This window comes from Planococcus citri, chromosome 5 (assembly GCF_950023065.1).
Source record: "Planococcus citri chromosome 5, ihPlaCitr1.1, whole genome shotgun sequence".
In the NCBI taxonomy this organism is placed as follows: domain Eukaryota; kingdom Metazoa; phylum Arthropoda; class Insecta; order Hemiptera; family Pseudococcidae; genus Planococcus; species Planococcus citri.
The window spans coordinates 16,489,461-16,511,111 of NC_088681.1; the positions used below are offsets into that span (position 1 = coordinate 16,489,461).

Here is a 21,651-nt window from a genome sequence, read left to right on the forward strand (position 1 = left end):
CAAGTTCAAGATAATGGGTAATTTTGACACTATCGAGGCTCACTTCTTACCTCGATTTGAGTACTTTTTTACGAATTTCTGACGATATTCCATCTGTGTTATTTTTCTTGGTCACCTGATAAGCTGTGTACGTCTGTGAAATGCATATTATTGTGAATTAATTTTCAATCTATCGATCTACGTATTCTCAATGCATTGAAATTCGGAAAAATTCACGTCTATTGATAGAGCACATTTGCTCTATTATTAGATATTGATAGGCAATTACCTGTTGAAATGTAGCTTCGAAGAAATTATCAGATATTAAATTCCTGTACCGATGATAAAAACAAGATTATTAATTAATCAACTCGGTCCGTAATTAACAATTACGACTAGAAAAAAAATGCAAATCATGCATCCATTTTTACCTGCCCACATCCAGTAAACCATCCAATATTGAGACAGTATCTTGTACAGTGGAGGCTTTCTCGATCCCTCCAGCAGCTATATCGGTTCTGCCGGGCTTGAATAATAATCCTAGCGTTATTCCTAGGCTGGCGTTGAGTAAAGCGGTTAGAAAAAAGAATACGATTACTCTGACGGCGACGAATTTGTTGGATTTCAAATTTAATGTTGCAGAACCTGCGGATACATCATAGCGATAAATAATAAGTATATATGCGAAATATTCCTAAGGGTGAGAGTGAGACGAGGGAGGGATGATGGTTGCTGAAGCCAATCCGGCCTATGTGTATCATGGTATAGTATTATACGACACGTAATACATTAACGTATGTACTATAGAGCCCAACGACTTTATATAGGTACTATAACTTATCATATACGGTATCAATATAGTATAAAGTAATACACGTAAACGTACCTAAAATAATGCAGCATATTATGAACGGAAGAACAATCATTTTAAGCGCTCTCATGAATAATTCACCCGGATAACCCAGTATTGATACCGCATCCGTGCTGAGTTCGGCGTAACGAAAACATATTCCTGCGTGGTGATAAAATTAATCAGTTTTTCAGTATATACAAGGTGTCGTTGTATGCTTATAGTACAATTACTAGAGAAAGGAGTTGGTGCGAGGGAAGGGAAGACGTAGGAGTGAGATGAATTTAATGAAAGGTCTGGTGTACTTGTGTGAAACTTTGATGGTTTTAAAAAACCAAAAGGTTGGATGAGAAAGTTGTATTTTGGATTTTTAAACTGTGTTTTTTTTTTTTTTTTTTGTTAATAATTTTTCCTCATTTCTCTCCTCTTTGCCTCGAATGACTGGAGTTGGTTTGAATTTTATTAGAATCGTTTCGAAAAAATGGAATCATTTTGAGATTTTTGTTTCTAAATCTGCGAATTTGTACAGATTTTCTGTTGAATAAACGACACTTGAATCTAAATTATTAAAAAGTGGATTGATTTTGAACTTTTTTTCAGGATTTTATGAGTCTTATGAGAAAATTGTTGTGAAAAAACTCCATGATAAAAAATTGAGCTCTTCTCAGAACTACCTTCACTTCTTCCTTTCTCCTGCAGAAACTTAAAGTTTCAAACTTCCAAAAAATTGAAATAATTACTTTTCTATAACAAGTCAATTTAATTTTGGTTGCAAAAAGTTTCCTACTTCTTTTATTTTTTAATTTTTGAAAATCCAACTTTTTATAATCTCCGTCATCGTCATTTTTTTCGAAGAAAACAAGATAAATTAATTTCAAAAAATGATATCAACAGTGAATTATTAGACCTGCCTTTTGCTGTAACTGTCAAAGTCTCGTTTTTTGCCAAAAATAGTGAGTATATCTAACAAATCTCACCTTTTTTAATGTTGCCCACATTTTTTCCAAAAAATACTCAAAAATCTCGCTTTTTTGACAAAAATTGCTGAAAAGTATTACTTTCTGCCAATAATTCCTAAAAATTATGCTTTTGCAAAAATTGTCCAAGTCTGGCATTTGTCTGATTTGTTGTCAAAAATTCTCGCTTTATCAGCCAAATTGTCGATAAATTTGCTTGTCGAAAAGTATCGTTTTCTTTTGAAAATTGCAAAAAGTCTTGTCTTTTGTCCTGGTAAATTTCCAAGAAGTCTCGTTTTTGCCAAAAATTGCAAATTTCGAGATTTGCAAAAATTTTATATTATTGGAAAGCTGATGAAATTCTGCACAAAATTACCCCATAAAAACATAGGGTCCTCGATCTAGGTCAAAAGCTACGGCGAGTCAAAGTCTAAAGTTGACAAAAAAAATGACCTGAAGTAAGCTAGGTGTTTCAGCTCGTAAATTCGCTAAAAATTGAGTTTTTTTTTGCAATTGTTCTGCAAAGTTTCACTTTTTCAAAAATTGTTGTACTTAATGTATACCTAAGCCTTTTTTTTTTGCTAAAATTGTCAAAAATATCGATTTTTGCCAGAAATTGTCAAAATTAAATTCTCACTGTTGTTGTCGAAAAATCTAGTTTTTTTTTTTTAATCAAAAAGTTTCATAATTTTGTTCTGTTTTTTTGACAGCCAATCCTGTTTTTTGCTACATAAAATCGTACAAATTTCTATCAAATTCCATTTTTAGATTATTTTTGAAAACGAAAAGTTCTGATTTTTTTGATATTTTTTTTCTGTATTAAAACGTTTTGTTCATGTTTTGTCATTTTTTTGATTATTTTTTTGAGCTTTTTTGGTTACTAAAGTTACTTTTTTTTTGGAAAAAAATGAGTACGAGCACTTGGAAATAATTCTTAAAATTGACTTTAAAAATAAGTTAAATAGTTTTAAAATAATTATTCCAAAAATTACTCAGATTAGAGAATTGCTATAAGTGACATGAAATCTGATAGAAATTAAGAAAAAACAATAACTTTTCATTGGAAATTTTTTTTTTGAAATCAACAGAAAAATGACAATTTGATGATGAAAATTGTCCAAAGAAATCAAACTTGCAGAACAAGCATTAAAAGGTTGCAATTTTTCAAAATTAATTTATGTATAACATTATCCAAAATTTGTAGAAAATGGAAAATTTTCTAGAATAGATGATGAAATATATTTTTCTTTTTAGTGATTTTATTGAATATTCCCCCCCCCCCTTGCAAAAATATCCTTTTAAAGGGGAAACTCAGGAATGATCCCTTGAAATTTTGACTTGAAAACTGATCCAAATGGAAGCCCTCAACCATACAAAATACTTACCAAAATCTCATTTGCCAGTTTCGAGACTCACAGTAACATTGAAAATTTCGAGTTCGAAAAAGCAAATATTTCTATTCAAAAAAACTGGATTCCTCAACTCTCAAGTTAAAAACACCCTTTCACTCGATAAAATGAACTCATCACAAAAATCAAATTTAGAAAAAATTCAATTTTCAATTCCAAACATCTAAAAAATGTTAAAATTCAGTTGTCTTATTTTGACTTCTTTCTGACGTATTTCATGAAAAAGTTGATAAAAATTACCCTCAAAACAAAAAAATTGAAATTCGTTAATTTTTTGAATTTTTTCGAATATTGATTTTTTTGTGATGAGTTCATTTTATCGAGTGAAAGATTTTTTTTCAACTTTTTCAACGGATACGTGAAAATAGTGGTCAAATGGGTCAACTTCACCAATCAAAAAAAAATTTAATGTTTTAAATCAAAAAATTGCATTTTTTCGCAAACTTTCTATTTTTTTAAATCGACTTTACGAAATAATGCCATTCCAATTTTTTAATATGTTGTTCAGCATGAAAAGTTGTCCATAATATATTTTTTTCAGAATTTTTGAGAGTCGGAACGATATGAAAACTACGTTTTGAAAATTTTCGAGCTAATTTTTCGTACGAAAGAAAGTGGCAACACTCATTTTTATGATATCACCAAAAAGCCTTTCAAAACCCCCAACATTAGAAAAAGTTTCATTTTTGTAGGTATCGCGGTTATCGAGTAATCCACTGCTGAAATTGATGATTTTTCAAGTTCACTGAGAACTTTGACATCCCCTAGTAGCCTTTAAAAAAGGGCTAGAGGGCTGCGATTTGCGCCATTGGTCATCCCTTTGGAAAGTCTTTCTTTCCATAGGAAAAATTTCAAAAAAATCGCCGATCCCTCCTCACCACTTTTTGGTCGAATTGACGTGAATGACCCTCACCTTTTTCGTTTTCAACTTTCAATTTTTATAGGTATGTAAATTTTCAAACATTTTGTGAAGAAGTTCTGTGATATGGTTTCAAATTGTTCAGACTAAATTTGGAATTTTTTACAGAATTTTCAGTGTCTTGACCTTTCTAAAATTATCATTTTCCTTTTCTTTTGGGTGGGGGGGGGGGGTATTTTTTTTCAAAAAGCATAATTCTTTGATTTTGAAACCGTTGTGTATTTTCAACCTCTGCTTTTGAGTTTCCATTATCTTCTGGGTCTCCTCAGGGAGTTTTATGGAGTAGTTCGATCACTTGTGTATTTATGCCAGCATTCTGAGGTAAAATACCAATACGAGATGACGAATATTTCACACGTTAATATTTCCTCTAGCACTTCTCATCTCTTCGCATATGTGCACGATTATTTATTTCAAAACGACGAGATACCTACTCTTCAGTGTGCGAAAAACTGTAATGGAAATGTACATATTCGGCTTGTACATACTATATTGTTTGGCAGTATGGTACTACATATAACTAATACACGTTGTAGTAATAATTGTAATTGAGTTGTATGGTTTTGTGTACATCTACTCGGCGCTAATGGAAGACGGTAGTGCTGGTAAAGGGTTAGACGCGAAAGGGTACGTACGTACAATGTAAAAGGGCCTAAATTAAAAGCTTCGCGCATAGTTTTGAAAATAGTTAGCAGATTTATAACAAATAGCGTTACGTTGTTTTATAACACCCGACGACGATGACTGGGGAGACACGACGCGACGCTTCCTAAAGGGCTGAAAGGCACAAGAAGGGAAAAGCGTCGGAAAATGATACATGTTCGCCATTAACACTGGAAAATGCTTACAAGTGTTGCGCCTGTTTCAACAAAATCAACTCCCGGCGTGTTCAGCAGCCCGCAAAACGACCATAGGGTGGGGGATTTTGCACTTTGCTCGAATTTTATATTAATTTTTACCCGATGAAAGAATATATTATTTTAGAGAAATAACACGAAGGATTCTATATAGTGTATATTGTGATTATGGTAACGAAATTCGTAGCATATATGGGTCTATGGGCACATTACTCATGAAGAAACACAATACAGGCTATATTGCGTGGGTGACTGAGTCGATTAGCATACAAAAACGAACGTAATTCGACAGTGATTATTTTATTCGTCGACGTAAAGCAATTCTGCAAACTATTATTCGAGAACTTGGTTCGTTTTCGAAAACGTGATTCGCGAAAGCTTCGCTCCTAATGAGGCTCGCTAGTTCGTCGCTATATCGGTTTCTTAACTCGCAACTGTATTAAGATCAACATTATCTCGACGAATATACTATCGTAGAGGTATCTCGTACTCGTGTATTGCGTAGGATCTCTCGATGGTAGACTTATTTTTCCTCATATGCGTGAGCTATAAGTTGACGTAAGAGTATCTGCGATATATTATTGTTTACGAATGTATCGAACTGTATGATTCAATTATTATACTCGTGTTGTTCCCTTACAATTCGATGTATCGTACATGTGATACTATATGCAAATGTGTGGTATTCTTCTCCTTGTGACAATCTGGTAACGTGTGTGATTATAAAATATTTGTACCTACGCTGTACGTACCTAAAATACATCCGACAAGCACCCCGATCAGTATGCTTATCAGGAAACTGTTCTTATTCCAGATATTTTTCAAGTTCAGAAGTATCTGGTCGTTGTTGAGCTTCATCGTCGTTTCTTCGTCTATCTGTAAATTAAATATCGAACAAAAAGGTTAAATTTTTGTTTGTATTTATGAGTTTTGAAGTTTGTGCGAGATGAAAATTTACAATTTACAGGGATTTTACCGTCCAATAAAATGATGAGCGGTAGGAAAGGGTGAAGAGGGATCTAGAATAATGAAAAAAATCAGTACATTGAAATTTTTCACGAAATGAGAATTGAATTTGATTATTTTCTAGTTTGTAGATCAAGAAGGGAAGTTAGATTTCTGAAACGAACCATAAGTATAGAGCCCCTCAAAATGTATGTCTTTTTTTTTTTACTGATCAGATGAAAGGTTGAGTAACAGTCTCTTTTTTGATTTATGTGTCCTTCTGAACTGCTTTTATCCAACTGAGGTCGTACTTTTTTCCATTTAAATAACCACATTGCAATTTTCCATTCGTGATTTTCCCAGCCTGTTTTAAAAATTTGAAATATTTTCGTCTGTTTTTCTGTTCTTTTCAAGAGTTGACAATTTTTTGACTAATTTTTCAATTATTTAGAGGAGAGGGGAGGGTAGGAAGAAAGAGACGTTGACAGTTTTGAAGAAATGTACGGGATGCTTAAAAATAAGGAATTTTGATTTTATCAAAAATGAGAGAAAATTTTTGAATGCTTTCGTGTGTGAAATATTTATGTTTCAGTATAGCTGGTTTTTGTTCAATTTTTCAAAGAAAGGCTATTTTTCAATTTTGACGAAGTTTTGATGAAATGATGTGTTTGGCGGAGTTTTCCACTAGCTTCTGAAATCGTTTGATTTCAAATTGATTTATGCTTAATTTGTGAAAGAATACCAGATTTAATTTGAACGAATTTTTGGTGATCGTGACGAAGAGGAGAGATTTGTAAACTGCCTCGTGTTTCAATCACCTGGACCTCGCCATCCCAAAAAACCTCCGGGGATCGATTTTAAATTCATCCTCAGTCATTTGTGACCACTGCTTCAATTTTGAGTCCATTTCAGGTGCACTTTGACCCAGTTTGTATTGGAATTTCAAACTTCAGAGTTTTATTGCGAATAAATCTTGCCTTTTTACCTGAAAAAGCCAAAAATTGCCAAAAAGTGTAACTTTTTCGCAATTGCAAAAAAGTAGACTTTTTTTTCAAAAATCACTAAGCATCTATTTCTTGCAAAAAATTTCGAAAAATCTCGGAGTTTTCCGAAAATCTATTAAAATTTTCGTGTTTTGCCAAACTCACTTTTTTAAAAAAATAATTGCCAAAAATTTTCACTTTTCATGTGAAAAATTGCAAAAAGTCTACATTTTATTACCAAGCGATGTCTCACTTTTCTCACAAAAATTTGGAAAAGGTCTCATGTTTTTTTTTGCGTCAGTAATAATTGCCAAAAAATTATTTTTTATTTTACTATTTATTAATTGTATGTTCTGACTTTTTTGTGATTTTTTTTCTACACACATTCAAGTGTTTTGGAATTTTATTGGCTATACTAATGTTACTTTTTTTTCGGAAAAAGTTGAGTACGAAGCTTGAATGTTGTTTTTTTCTCAACTACTGGAATTGTTGAGTGGGAACATCGAACCCCTCCTCCTCCCTAAAACTGAAAATACGTCATCAAACAAAATTTCAGGCCCTGAATTACATTTTTTGACTTACCTATCCAGTAACTTACTCGTAATTTGAATGAATTAAAACGGAGCAAAGTGCTGCTGAAAAATCTTTTCAGGATAAGATAGTGAAATCGGCACTTCCTCCAATTTTGACGAAATTCACTCAAAATATTCGTTTGGGTGTAAAGCCATCCCTAAAATTTTTGGAGCCGACCTCCCCTTCCCCTCCACCTCAACCCGAAAAATGCGCCCAAACGTCCTCAAAATTCAGAATTCTCGTTCTGCGATCTGGTGACTATTTTCTGTGAAAGTTTCAAAATTTTTGGACCCCCCCCCACCCACTCCAAAGAACAAGAATTTTGAACTTTAAGCACGTATGGGCTCATTTCTAAGGTTGGGGGGCGGGGGGGGGCTCGACTCAAACAAAAATTTGGGATGGTTTTATGTACTTGCAAACTAACGTTTTATGTGAGTTACGTCAACATTGGAGGAAGTGCTCATTTCACTATCCTATTTTGAAAAACTTTTGGGTTTATATCAGGTACGTTTTAGACCTCAGGAATCGGTTGCATGTTTTTTGGATTTTCGTGCTTAAGAATTTAAGCGGCCAAATAAAAATTCAACGCTTATATTTGTATTTTGAAATCGGTTATTTTATTTGGTAATCTATCAAGAAAATGAAATGTTTTCGATCGTTTACAAAAACATGAACGTACGAGTAAGAAGTCGAAATTCGGTTTCTACGCTATTTTCGACCTTTTAAATTAATTTTTGGTTATTTTCAACCGTTTTGGAAGCTCAAGCAAATTTTTGAATTTTCTTTCACTTGAAAAAAAATTGAAATGTGATTTGAACCTGCAATAACAGTTTTTGAAAATTTCTACCGAAATTGATCGAAATTTTTAGTTGAAATTGGTAGGTTCAGATTTTGAAGTGCGAATTTGAAATTATAGGTGCTGAATTCTATTTTGACCACTTTTTTGGACATTTTTCCATAATTTCAAAATTCAGAAATCTGCTGGAGTTTCCAGATCAGTTGGAAATCGCCATCAATCGATTTTGGATGTTGAAAAATTAAATATGAACTAAATTTCATAGTTTTAAATGCGCTCAAAAACAATAACATATTTTCAATTTTTCTCCAAAAATAATCGCTGGAGAAGATTTTGGATCTAACGCGACAGATATAGATTTTGAAAAATTTGTTCTTGAATCGATTAAAAGTCTCAGAAGAGTGCTAAATTTCATTTTAGCGGAACTGGAAAATTCAAAAATCTGCTGGAAGCTGAAGAACGCCTCGAAACCATCTTCTATCGATTCAGGGGGTCAAAAGCAAGGTATAAACCAAATTTCAGCTTTCTACCTCAATTCGATAAAATGTTGTTGTTTTTGATTTTTTTTTTTAAATTTGTAAAATGAGCATGCGAATTTTAATTTGCAAAAAATCTGAATATGAAATTCAGAACTTGAAGTTTAGTCTGGTGGTGTGTTCTTGAATGCTCTTTCAATATTAGGTATATTTTTAAAATGAGATCAATAGGTACTCTCCACTCCACCCCCTTGAACATTTTTAAAACTTTTTATTCCATTTTTAGAAATGTTTATTCGAGTAAAAAGTGCCTTCTGAAATCAAATTTCAAATTCTTCGCACACGTATGTAAATTTACCAAAAAGCGAGTAGGTACCTTCACAAAGAGACCACCTATTCGAATTACGTACCTAATACCTACCTATATATTTTAAACGATGTGTGGCGATTTGCCATTATCGTAAATCATATTACGCGTAAATACAGAGCTCGTATAGTTAATTCGGGAATAAGTTAGGAATGGAAAAAATAATCGTAAAGAATGTAGGTTGTAGTTCATATTAATCACGATAATTCAATTTAGGGAGTGGTAACATTGACCATGAATATGTATCCCTGCCTTACCTCTCCGCCGCATCGATGTCTAATAGGTATACTACATGTACATATCCCTATGATGAACGATTCGCTGCACATGATTATGGCGGCAATTAAGCATCGTTCTTTGTATTTAACGCATACATAGGGATGCTGGTTCATATTACATATATACGTACGAGAATATGAATGAAATGTAGTACACATTAATTATCCGCGAAGAATACCCGGCTTTAAAGGGGGGCAATAGTATATAAGTATGATGTACGAGTATTAATTGAAATGGCTTTCGAAGTCTCTGAATCGATTTGATGTGTGTCAATGTGCACTGTGTACTTTAGAAAATATGTCTAGTGTATTTATATCTTCATTAGAAAATATGTCTAGGGCTATATACTATTGACACTCCTATTCATACTCTGTATTGATGCTAGTATGTACTTGAACTAGATCGACGGACGTTGAAAATATAGATCATCTTATACATAAACTTGAATGTGTTGTAGGTCTAGGTACTAGCAAGTGAAAGCTTATAAGAGTTACGAGTGGATATTTTGATCAATGGTCACGTTCAAGTTCATCGTAGGGTTCAAGAGGAAGCTAAAGTACGAAGAGAAATTATTTTCTTACGATTAAGTCTCGGAATAGTTTTAATTATTGCGATAAATATTAACTTACCTATATGATTTAGGTATTATTGAATATCTATACAGTCATCTGGATTGTACGTGAACCTTTTCGTATAGACCTAATACTTCAAGATTATGACAAAAAAATCCCCTTACGGTATTATTTTCGCCTATTTATACGTATATAAAATTAATTTCATTTATCACCTTCCAAAATGACAGTTTTATACGCGATATTAATATTATAATGCAGAGTACACAAATGAGACGCTAAGACACCGGTGCCGCGGTGTTTCTCTTCACGCCACACGTTCTTTCTCCTACGTGTAAGTTTATACACGATGATGAGCGACGCCCTTATAATACTATAATGATAATATTCCAAATAATGGCATTCAATCTTGCGAGCAAACAAAGCTAATGAGTATTCTTAATAAGTAATCCATTCTTTCTATCTATAGTCCCCTACAATCTACATACCTACCTATATATCCACAATATGTACACAGCTAATGCTGTGACATCGACGTGGTATTTTGGAAACTTGGTGTGCAAGTTGTTTTTGTTACTCGAGACGTTATCGTTGTGTATAGATATAGGTTTCCTTATAGGTAGGGTATTATGAATAAATGATGAAAATGGATTAATTTTTTACCACAGTATATCGGAGTGAGCTTAGCATGATCCGCGGCATGTCAAATAGTTATACCTATCTAAGTAGATGGAGTTTTCCCAGATGTACTCGTATCTTACGTGCCATCTATCTACCCACGGAGTAGGTGCATGCGGTGGAAGTTTTATCGTAATTTGAGTGATTTGCCGACGACTTGAAGTGTGCATACTTGAATAAGTTTGACGTGCAGTGAGCTCGATGAGAGATTTTTCAGCGATGGAGATACTGTATAGTTAGAGAGGTGTTGTATGTATTTTACTGTAGCGTATACTTGATGGTAATCGTGTATGATTGAAGTTGGAAATTTGCTAGTTTGTTGGGAAATGTTTGAAAGTACTCGTATTTCTTGCCAATACCACTTAACTTTTCGGTGTATTAGGTAAGTATTTATAGAGAGACAATTTTCCAGAAGTAATTCGTAATTAGTCAAAAAGAAAATGTGTATCAACCACAGGGAGCGATATCTGCCTTAATAGGGTAGATGGCAAAAAAGACTAATGCTGGAGAATTTTCACCAAATTCAATGGACCCCTTCATTTTAAGTTGAAAGTCACCTGGAAAATTTTTTAGCTCCAGAGGTGCCCTTGTAGAGAAGATGTGGGTCCTCAAAGAGGGAAAACATTACAAGAAATAGTGGTTTTTTCGCTCTAACCCGCACTCAACCTGTTTTTGAATAAATGGCCTTGTTCCGAAAGATTGTACAAATTGTACATACTTATTTGAGATTCTGCGTCGATTAAAGCCATTTCTATCAAAATCCAAGACCAATTTTAGAGTTATATAGAGTGGTTGAAAATTGCAAATACCTTATTTTTGGGTGAATTCGTGTGTTGACAATTTTTTTTTTTTGAAAATTTTCACATTATTAAAGCCAAAACATATAATTTCTGAAACTGGTGGAATATTTTAGAATGCAGCGGTGTAGATTTTTTGATCATTATTGCCAATTTCGAAAAATCGAGAAAAATAATAGGATAGGTATCTAACTGGTAGTGAAAGTAGTGAAAAAGTAGTGAATTTTGTCAAAAAGGTAGTGAAAATCTGAAAAAGTTTTAACGTGCAACAAAAACCTTCAAATTATCGAAAAAAAAGTTTATTATTAATAAAATTGGCAACTTGTTTTTTTTTATAATTTTGATTGAAATTAAAAAATATTTTGTACCAATACAAATCTTTATTCTTACAATGATTTCAATTTTTTTTTAAATTTTCCTGCGAAAAATTTTACTTTGTTAATTTTTTGCGAGTGTGTGTGAGCCTGTGAAGGCCGGGGGGGGGGGGGGTCGAATGAAGAGCTTCCTGAAAAGTTGGTTGAAAAATATAGTAAAAAAATAGTGATTTTTTTCTAAAAATAAAATCTTAAAATTTTCATTAGTGGCCCAAAAATTGGCACCGCTGCATTCCAAAATATTTCTCAAATTTCAGAAATGATATGGTTTGGCTTTAATAATGTGAAATATTTCAGAAGAAAAATTGTCAAAACACGAATTTACCCAAAAATGAGTGATTTGCAAATTTTCAAGCGCTCACAGGGTGTCTAAAAGTCTTTCCGATCCAGAAGGTCAGGAAATTAAGTTTGTCTTTTTGCGTATGGGTACTTCTTTTCAAAAACGGTCTGGAAAAAGTCCTTCTTTTTGCCCGAAGATCCTTCATTTTTCCGAATTTTCAAATAATTCCGTCCTTTAATCAAAATCGACCGAAAAATGAAAACTCAAATTTTCAGAATTTCTCATTTGTTTTTAAGCTTTAAAAAATAAAATAGGGTACACACTACATATTTTGTTAATGAAATCCAATAATTGATTATTTCCATTGTTTGATGTTCTATTTTCCTGATTATTATTTTTTGTTTCTTTAAGTTTTTTTTTTTTTTTGGAAAATTTTGTAAAAATGAATGGGGTGGGTACCAATCCTTCCAAGGTCCTTGTTTTTAGTTTTCAGATTTTGTTAGACACCCTGGCTCAGTAGAACCCTAAAAATAGTCTTATACTTAGAAATTTTGATGAAAATGGCCTGTGTCGACGCAGATAAATACCGAGTATTTTTTGGAACAGGCCATTTTTCCAAAACAGGTTGGGCGCAAGCTAGAGCGAAAAACCCACGATTGATTCTAAAATTCCTCGTTTTTGAGGACTCGTATTTTCCTTCCAGGGACACCATCCAAAAAAATTTCTGAGTGACTTTCAACTAAAAATGAAGGTCTCTACTGATTTTGGTGAAAATCCTACAAGATTATTTTTTTTTTGAGATTCACCCGATCTTGTCAAATAACAAGGGAATCTTTCCAGAAATTCGGCTCTGATTTGAACTGGATCGCAATTTCTGGAAGAAGAATGGTCTGAAATCAAAAATTTCTGCTGCCCTAATTGATTTCCTGATTTTTGGTGATTTTTTCAAAATTCAAAATTAACTATTTTTAGTGATTCATGTTTTTTTTTCTTCAAGGAAAAATTTATTTTGATAGAAATCAGCCCTGAAAGCAATGTCAACTCCGTCAAACCAAATTTCACCATTCTGCCCATTTTGAAGCTTCCAATGTAATTTTAATTTATTCAGAATTTTCAAAATTTCTCCAGAAGTCGTGAAAATCACTTGGCACTGTTGAAAATCGAGTTCTAGAGATGAAGACTCCAAAGTAGCTCGAAATGGAGAAATTTGGATTCGGGGGGGGGGGGGAGTGAGTTACAGTAATTCGTACAGATTTCAAAAAAAAATCCATACGAATAAAAAATTTTGGATTTTTTTTCTTGCGTGTTTGTCAAAGAAAAATTCGAGGTGTCGTACTGAAAATATTTTTAGCTACCAAAATTGATTCACATAATATGCCTTCTGAAGAAATTGAAAACCGCGCTAAAGGCTCCAGAATTGACGGAAATGGTGAAATTCTACTGGAGAGAGATGATTTTTGATCAGGACTAATTTACTAAATAAATATTATGCATGTATTTTTTTTAAGATTTTCAAAAATTTGTCAAAAATTGAAAAATTGAAAAATTGATTTTGGTAGTGAGCATTTTTTGGTTCATTGTAACGTTGAAATAAAACCCCAAAAATCATGTGATTTTTGGAATGTTTCACGCCCTTTTTCTTTCGCTCCTTTAATTTACGTAAGTATTTCATATTCACTTAAGCCTCAATTGAGACCCAGAATCACCCGAGAAAGTTCAGAAGTCGAAGAGGAGTGAGCAAAGCCGAATTGTGATCAATTCATTTCGAAATTAAGCTTTTATACTTCAGAGTTGAAATATGAAAGTTCGATTTTTCTGAATTAAAAAGAATAATTTCGAAATGAATTGAAGAAATACTTCCAAATTTCAAGTAATTAATTCTGGAACTTGGTGTAATCATAGATTGAATTTTGATATGCTTTTTATCAATAGCTACGAGTACTTTCATAATTATTTATGAAAGCCTTTTCGACCCTTCACTGATTCATGTTGAAAATTTTTTCAGTTTTGATAATGAAGAACTCAATGTGAAAGAATGGAATTTTATCATCTTTGAGAAGGAGTTATGTTTGTTCGTGTGTGTTTTTGTAGAATTTTCAGCTCTCGATTAAATAGCTTAAGATATGTAGATCCAGTGTAACGATATTAGATAATAGATTAGATTGCAAGACGATTCATTGATAGAAATTTAATCGTTTATTATTCTTTTTTATGTTTCAGGTGAGTACAAATTTTCTTCTCAAAAGTACTATACCTACGCAGATAAATGTAAAGCTGGGAACAAGTATATAGGTAGTAAGTCTTTTCACAATATTGAAATTTTTCGATCACAAAAAAATGAGTGTTGTATTTCGATTTCATATTTTGAATATTGTTCATCGATCACAATTTTCACATTTTCAATAGATCGCGATAATTTTCGTATTTCACTCAACACAGTCATATAAATAATAGATTTCGAGAAAAAAAAATTAAGTTCCGCAAAGGCATAATACAACTTGAGGAACCAATTTTTACTCAAAAATCATACCTACCATTCTCAAATTCGTGTTTGAAGAATGAAATTACTCCGATATCGCTCACTTTTACGATTAAAATAACTTTCGGAGCAATATTTCTTCTTATTATCGAGCATTTAAAGGTTGCTAAATTAACTCGAATAAATTATACCAAGGTTAGCAATTTGATTTAATAGCGAACTCGGTTCGATTTACGAGAAATAATTCCGTTTGAGAGTCGTTGTCACTGAAGAGCAAACGACGCAACATCGTCGAACACGCTGCGCTGCGCCGCACCGCAATTAAACAAAAGCCTATGCTAACAAAGACGGTCAACTAATTATTATAATGCGTCAATAGGGCCGAACGCCGAACTGAGATTAGTATCGGGGTTGAATTTGTAAACGCGCGGTTATAAATAACGGTAAATTAACGCCGCCGATGGTTCGTCGATATTGCTACGACCCGATAAATATACCTATACTACGCGTAAAACTACGTATACAGAGTGCGAGAGTGGGGATAATTCCGTCGGAATGAAATTTCGTCAATAATTTTCGAGGTACGTGGCACGGTTTTTGGAAAATTTTGGAAAAAACAAAAAGGCTGGAAAGGATGACGAGGAGTAGGAAACTTGAAACCTGTAAAGACATATTTGGGAGTACCTTCTAAACGTGAATGCAAAATTTCAGCCCCTTGGGCCAATTTGGTGAGGTAGACAGAGGCACCACACACGATTTTTCAAAGTCAAAAAACAAAAAAAGAATCAACTTTAACCAACAACTTTTTTTGTAGAAATATCACTAATCCTAACCATAACACTAACTGTTTTCTGAGATCAAAATAAACCATAGCTGTAACCATAACAATTTTTTTTTTAGAGAAAAAACTGGTTAGAAATCAAAAAAAACTTTAAAAGTGCTGTTGTTATTTCATTTCTTTCTATCTGTCTTGTACTGTCCAGGTTTCTGACACATAGAGAAAAACAGCGAAAACGAGAGCATTTACAAGCCTTATCTTTAGAGTCTTGTTCACTGCTGCATTCAACCATATCTTCTTTACTTATGCGATACATGGTGCTTCATGTGATTTGCACTCTGTGTCTTATCTTAAGCCTGGTACACACGTTCCAATATATTTGACAAACTCGATTGGTCAAATCGAATTTGTCAAATATATTGAATCATATGGACGCACTGACAATTCAAGTTTTTTTCACATTTTCAACATTTTGTTGATTGGTGACATCAACTTTGAAATTAACTTTGAAAATATACATTATTTATGTTTTCAGAGTTGTACATATTACCAATCAACAAAACGTTAAAAATGTGAAGAAAACTTAAATTATCAGAGCGTCCACATGATCCAATATATTTGACAAATTTGATTTGACTAATTGATTTTGTCAAATATATTGGAACGTATGTACTAGGCTTTAGCTTCACTGCTGCCTTTGTTATCAACAATAGATCCTAGGTACACAAATTGATTCATCACTTCTATTCCCTCAATTTCCTAGATTTCTGGTGAGTTGTTCTCAGGCCGATTCAGAATCACAATCTTTGTCTTTATCCAGTTGGTTGAAAATCTGCCCTTCTGCCAATAAATACACGGTAAAGAGCAGTTTAATTGGCGTTTCATACTTCAATGCGACTTTAAACTGCTGCCATGCAGCAGATTTTACAGTTTTCAAAATTGTGCTTCAATTCACGGGCCTAGTTTGAAGTGACTTTTTAGGTTGTTACATTTTCTGCACAGCAGAAAAAATTTCTGCTGATAAACACGCCACAAGAATATTTTGTAGCGTATTTTTATCGCGTAAAGCCACTACGCTTCTAAATTATGTGGCGTAGTTTTGCGCGTTGAAAAAACCAGCCACAAAAATACACTACGCAAAAATTTCGTAGCGTATTTATTCGCGTATTTGCTGAAAAACGCACGTAAATGTGGTATTTTGCGCGTGTGTTTTAGCTTAGTATATAAACATTTATTCATTTTTCTACCAAGTTCTCTGGTGGAGTAGGTAGCAAGGATTCCGCTCACAGATCCGGGGACTCGAGTTCAATCCCCCCTAGTGCCAAAAAATTTTTCAAGAATATTAATTATTAATCAATGGCAGATTTTTACACATAAATAAAATATGTGCTGATTAAAGGGCAGAAAAACCATTGGCGTAAAGTGTTGGATTTCCTGCCGCCTTTTTTACGTTGCGTAAGAGCAGGTTTTCACCCAACTGGGTACTTTATTTATCAGCAAGCCATATTTTGCACTAACCTCTTCCAGATATAGTAAAAGTCGCTTATTAATATAACAGTTAATGTTATAAATTGCTATTATGTTATTAAAATCATTTGGTCCCGATCTTTTATATCTCATTCTCATTACATTGAAATTCCATCGGTTATTGTAATTAAAGCAGCGGATAATGTTGTAACTTTTAACTGAATTTAATGCATTTTTTTTTGCATTTTTATATGTTTTTAACACTTTTTCACACAGTTTTTGCCTAATTTTTTCTAAAATTTCAGACTTTTTTGTGATTGGCATCATTTTTAATACTTTTTTCACAACTTTTTGAAGTTTCAACCTGTTTTCAACATTTTTTCTTACAATTTTTGCAAAATTTTAGTTCAATGACTACATATTTAGTATAAAATTGATCATGTAAAAATTTCTGACAAAAAATGTTACTTTTTTTTCAAATTGGTTTGTGTTATAAGTCGCTTAATGTTATTAAACTGGGCTGGGACAAACATTATTACATTAAGTGACTTTTACTGTATTACAGAAAACCGGTCATTTTTCTGACACTTGATGGGATGAGTGCTGTGTTGTTAGCATAGCAAAGGTTTAATGTAAGTACACCTCAAATTGATTCTCCTCCCTACCACTAGCCTGAGCCATCGACATTGGTACTTTCTGCTACAATTAGCTGCAGCATCTCACAAATTATATATTCTCCATCCGTAACGATTAAACTGGAATGGGGATAGAATGCAACCTTGTCACACTCCTCTCTCTGGGTGGAATTTCCCCGACATTGTTTCTCTATTAATTTGGACATTTGCCATGCTCCCCTCATACAGTTGTTTTATCAGCCACACCAGATGTATGTATTAGTGTGTCCATCTTTATTAAAATTCTCCACAGCTTTTGCCATTGTACGCTGTCAAACACTTTCTTGCAATCTACAAAACATAGCAAAGTACGCACATTGTATTCACATGCTTCCTCAATCAGCAGTCTGAGGTTGAGGATCTGCTCCCTAGTTCCTCATCCTCTCACAAATCTTGCTTGTTCTGGAAGGATTTGACTGTGCATGAGTGCGTATAACCTGTCCTACGCAATCTTCAATAGTACTTTGCTGGCATGACTTATCAACAAGATCATTCTGTAGTTCTCGCAGTTCTCAGGAGATCCTTTGTTGTACAGAGTGACATATTATGTAGACTGTACCTAATCATCCGGCCATTCGCAGCTCAGTCATATCGAGTTGCATATGTTGTGGATTTGGCTAGTGACTTCTTCTCGTCCAGCTTTGAAGACCTCAGCCATTCCCTTATCTGGTCCTGGAGCTTTGTTCTTTTTCAAGTACTAAGAGATTGGTTTGTTTAATGAATACTATATCCAAGATGAAATCTTCCACAATGGTCTAGTTCAAGCAGGCTTCAATGTGTATGCAGACTTTTTAGCATAGGTATAAATAAGGTACCTACAAATGAATTAAATTTATCAGATTCGATCTAATTACAAATTATTCATTGAGAAATAATTCATCATCGTTTTGGTTTATTATTCATCATAAAAAGAATCTATCACCACCAGAAGAGATCAAAGTTGTTGGGAGGACATGCAGTCAAGATCTTCGGATGGGGAGAAGAAAAAAGAAGTCTAATACTGGATTATTGCCAACTCGTGTGGAAATTCTTGGGGTGAAAACGGAACATTCAGAATGATACGAGGAAAGAATAACTGTGGAATAGAAGATACGAACATAAGGTGTACTTGGTACACCAGAATTGCATCTGATCGAAAAAGAGACTTCTGATAAGTAGGAAAGACTTCTATTTCATTCATACTTATAGATTTTTTTTTTGTGCAATAATTGGAAGATTACCCCGGCTGGAACAGGCCACCCAAAAAGTTCTTCAGAATATTTTCTAGAACTTAAAATAACAAAATGAAAAGCTCCCTCAATTCAAATTCATTGCGTTTTTGTATCACAACAATTCTCGAAATATCAACAAAATTTGAGATATTGTAAGTACCTACTTGTGTAAAATTTTTAAAATAAGTTTCCTGAATGAATTTTTCGAAGGTTTGAGTGTTACCTTGGTATAATATTAAATTGCTCTATAACTTGAACCACACATCAAGATTAGGTAGACTTGTGAAGTTCACTCATACTCGTTTTTTTATCTTCTAGTAAGAACGGAAAATCAACATTTCAAGTCGTAAACTGAGAAAAAGTACCCGAGTTATCTTATAACGCAGGTGACAAAATTCACAAATTTCTTAATTTTCAACGACGAAATGTCAAATCGGCGTCAAAAACTATTTGAACTGATAACTTCTCACTTGGCAATTGAAAATGCATCTGAAGAGGTTTGCATGGAAAAAAATAAAAATATGTTAAGGACCTCGTTCAACAATTTGGTTTACTTAATCAAATTATCACAATCTATAAAACTTCATAAAAATTCGTGAAACTATTTCGTATCTACACAATCGCTCGTCGGATAAATACAAAGTGTGTTTTTCGATTTTCAAAATCAACAAGGTATATAAACTTGATTTGAAAAGTGCATTTTATACAGAAAAATACATCGCCATCATCTCGGTACGTACGATGAAATTTTTGCCATTTTTCGCCATCGTTCTACTAACATCGTCAGTTTTAGCAAATTATCACAAAAAATTCGATCATGAAATAATTAATTTGCGAGAAATTGCAGCTAAAGTGAATTCAGATCCTACAAGTTTATGGAAGGTAGGTACCTAATAGATATCTCCATTCTCCAAGTTATGCTACTACATAGGTACATTACAATTTAAAGATATTTATGAATATTTACTAAGACGTCATTTTATATTCCAGGCAGATACATATGGTTTGGACGAAGTCGCTGTGAGTGAAATTAGAAAAAAAATAGGGGCAAAATTGAACGAAAAGGGTCTACCAACGTCGAATAAACATTCGGAATCCAAATTCACAGGTCAGAATAGATCTAAATTAGGTGTGGGTATTGCTCTTCCCAGGTCGTACGATGCTCGACAAAGATATCCAAATTGCACCTCTGTTTCGCACATACGAGATCAATCTAACTGCGGCTCTTGTTGGGTAGGTAATTGTTACCTATTTTAAGACAAAATACTTTTCGATATAGGTACCTAAAATTTATAACGAATTTTAATTCTGCTTTCGTTTATTTCAAATAGGCCGTTTCCGCAGCTTCCGTATTAAGCGATAGATTTTGCATCCATAGCGAGGGAAGATATAACTTTGAATTATCCTCTCGCTATATACTGTCTTGCAATAAAGACAACGGCGGCTGTGCTGGTGGATACACGCAAATAGTATGGGAATTTTTGAAAACACAAGGAACGGTAACCGGAGGCGACTTTCAATCCGATGAAGTGAGTTTGTTACTAGGTACTAGCAATTTTGACTAACGAAAAAAACGTCTCTCAAAATATACCTTAATGACATGTTAAGGGTTGCCAACCTTACCCTTTTCATCCCTGCGGCTGGCCGCAAAAATTACCATGTCCCCAGTACCTTACGCCAAAATGTATGAATACTAAATGCGATAACGAATGGTATAAAGCTCCCAAGGAAACTCGCATGTACAAAGGTAAGTTTAGTTACTGATACCTTTATCTACAAAATACAAAGAGTGATTAAAATCGCAACAATTTATTACATTTACCCCCACATTTTAGCCAGAGAGTCATATCATATTAAGGACGATATTTTTGGATTATTTACCGAATACTACATCCGAGATGAGATCTTCCGCAATGGCCCAGTTCAAGCAGCTTTCTTAATGTATGCAGACATCTTAACATATAAATCAGGTAGGTACATACTAAAAAGTAAAATTCCTCACTGTAGGTATGCGACCAATAATTACAATACTAACGATATTTCAAAATTAACCGTACTTTTATTCTGTTTTTATTTGCCATAAAAGGTATATACAATCACCAAAGTACAGAGGAGCATGTGGGAGGACATTTAATGAAAATCATCGGATGGGGAGAAGAAAAAGGAGTCAAGTACTGGATTATTTCCAACTCTTGGGGCGAGAATTGGGGTGAAAAAGGAATAATTAGAATGATACGAGGAGTTAACAACTGTGGAATAGAAGACTACGTTTTTGCTGGTATTCCAGAACTCTAATTTGTTTATACGAACCTTTACTTTACACGAAATATTTGTACCTCTACCTACATATTGAACAGCGGAATAATGCTGATCTTTTTCCTATCGCTCAATTTACAATATTTATTTTATTTTATTTATGATTAAAATGTTTTCTTGTTTGACTGCGTAACATTTTGTTTTCCCCATTTTTTTAACAGCAATTTTCAATTTCAAATGCATTAGAAAACCAAGGGTAAAGTAAAGTGCATACAATCTCTGAAGTATGTACTTACTTATTTGAAATGATATATTTACAAAATTTTAGTAAGCAATGTAAACTTATTTTTGAATTTCCATAGTAAAGAAAAATTGTAGAACATGAGTCCCCCTCATGAGAGCTAAAACGAAGTGCTTCTTTTGCCCTCTTCTTAACGTTCTAATTTTGATTTCAACTTTTGTCTCTTCCTCGCAAAAAAAAACATTGAAGGCTCTTCGCTTGAGACGTCTGCTGTTGCCTTGTAGTACATATGATAATTTTGAAAAATACTTCGAAGATTACCCTGAAGAGTCCAAAATCACACAGTAAAAATCCACCTTCGCCCAATTTTACCATCTTTTCATCTAAATTGAATTTTTCAACATTTTAAAAACATGAGTGAGCAAGTATTTCAAAAATTTGTAGAATTGAAAGCA

The 21,651-nt window shown here is 33.4% G+C and overlaps 2 protein-coding genes across 4 annotated transcripts in view; one reads left to right on the top strand and one right to left on the bottom strand.

Annotated features, from left to right (window-relative positions):
• Positions 1-21,651, bottom strand: part of Eaat2 (Excitatory amino acid transporter 2) — a 42,175-nt gene that overhangs the window by 5,651 nt on the left and 14,873 nt on the right. For all 3 annotated transcript variants that reach the window (XM_065368173.1, XM_065368175.1, XM_065368176.1), the window contains exons 2-6: positions 5,723-5,846; positions 866-991; positions 411-624; positions 269-311; positions 51-133 (exon numbers count right to left, since the gene is read on the bottom strand). In XM_065368173.1, coding sequence (XP_065224245.1) covers positions 51-133; positions 269-311; positions 411-624; positions 866-991; positions 5,723-5,828 — 572 coding nt within the window. In that variant the 5' untranslated portion in view covers positions 5,829-5,846. The remainder of the gene's footprint in view (positions 1-50; positions 134-268; positions 312-410; positions 625-865; positions 992-5,722; positions 5,847-21,651) is intronic.
• On the top strand, positions 17,242-21,140 carry LOC135848291 (cathepsin B-like cysteine proteinase). The gene is made up of 6 exons (XM_065368177.1): positions 17,242-19,581; positions 19,690-19,932; positions 20,031-20,228; positions 20,308-20,446; positions 20,535-20,669; positions 20,786-21,140. Exons 1-6 carry the CDS (start codon positions 19,441-19,443, stop codon positions 20,992-20,994), a joined length of 1,065 nt encoding a protein of 354 aa, XP_065224249.1. The 5' UTR covers positions 17,242-19,440; the 3' UTR covers positions 20,995-21,140.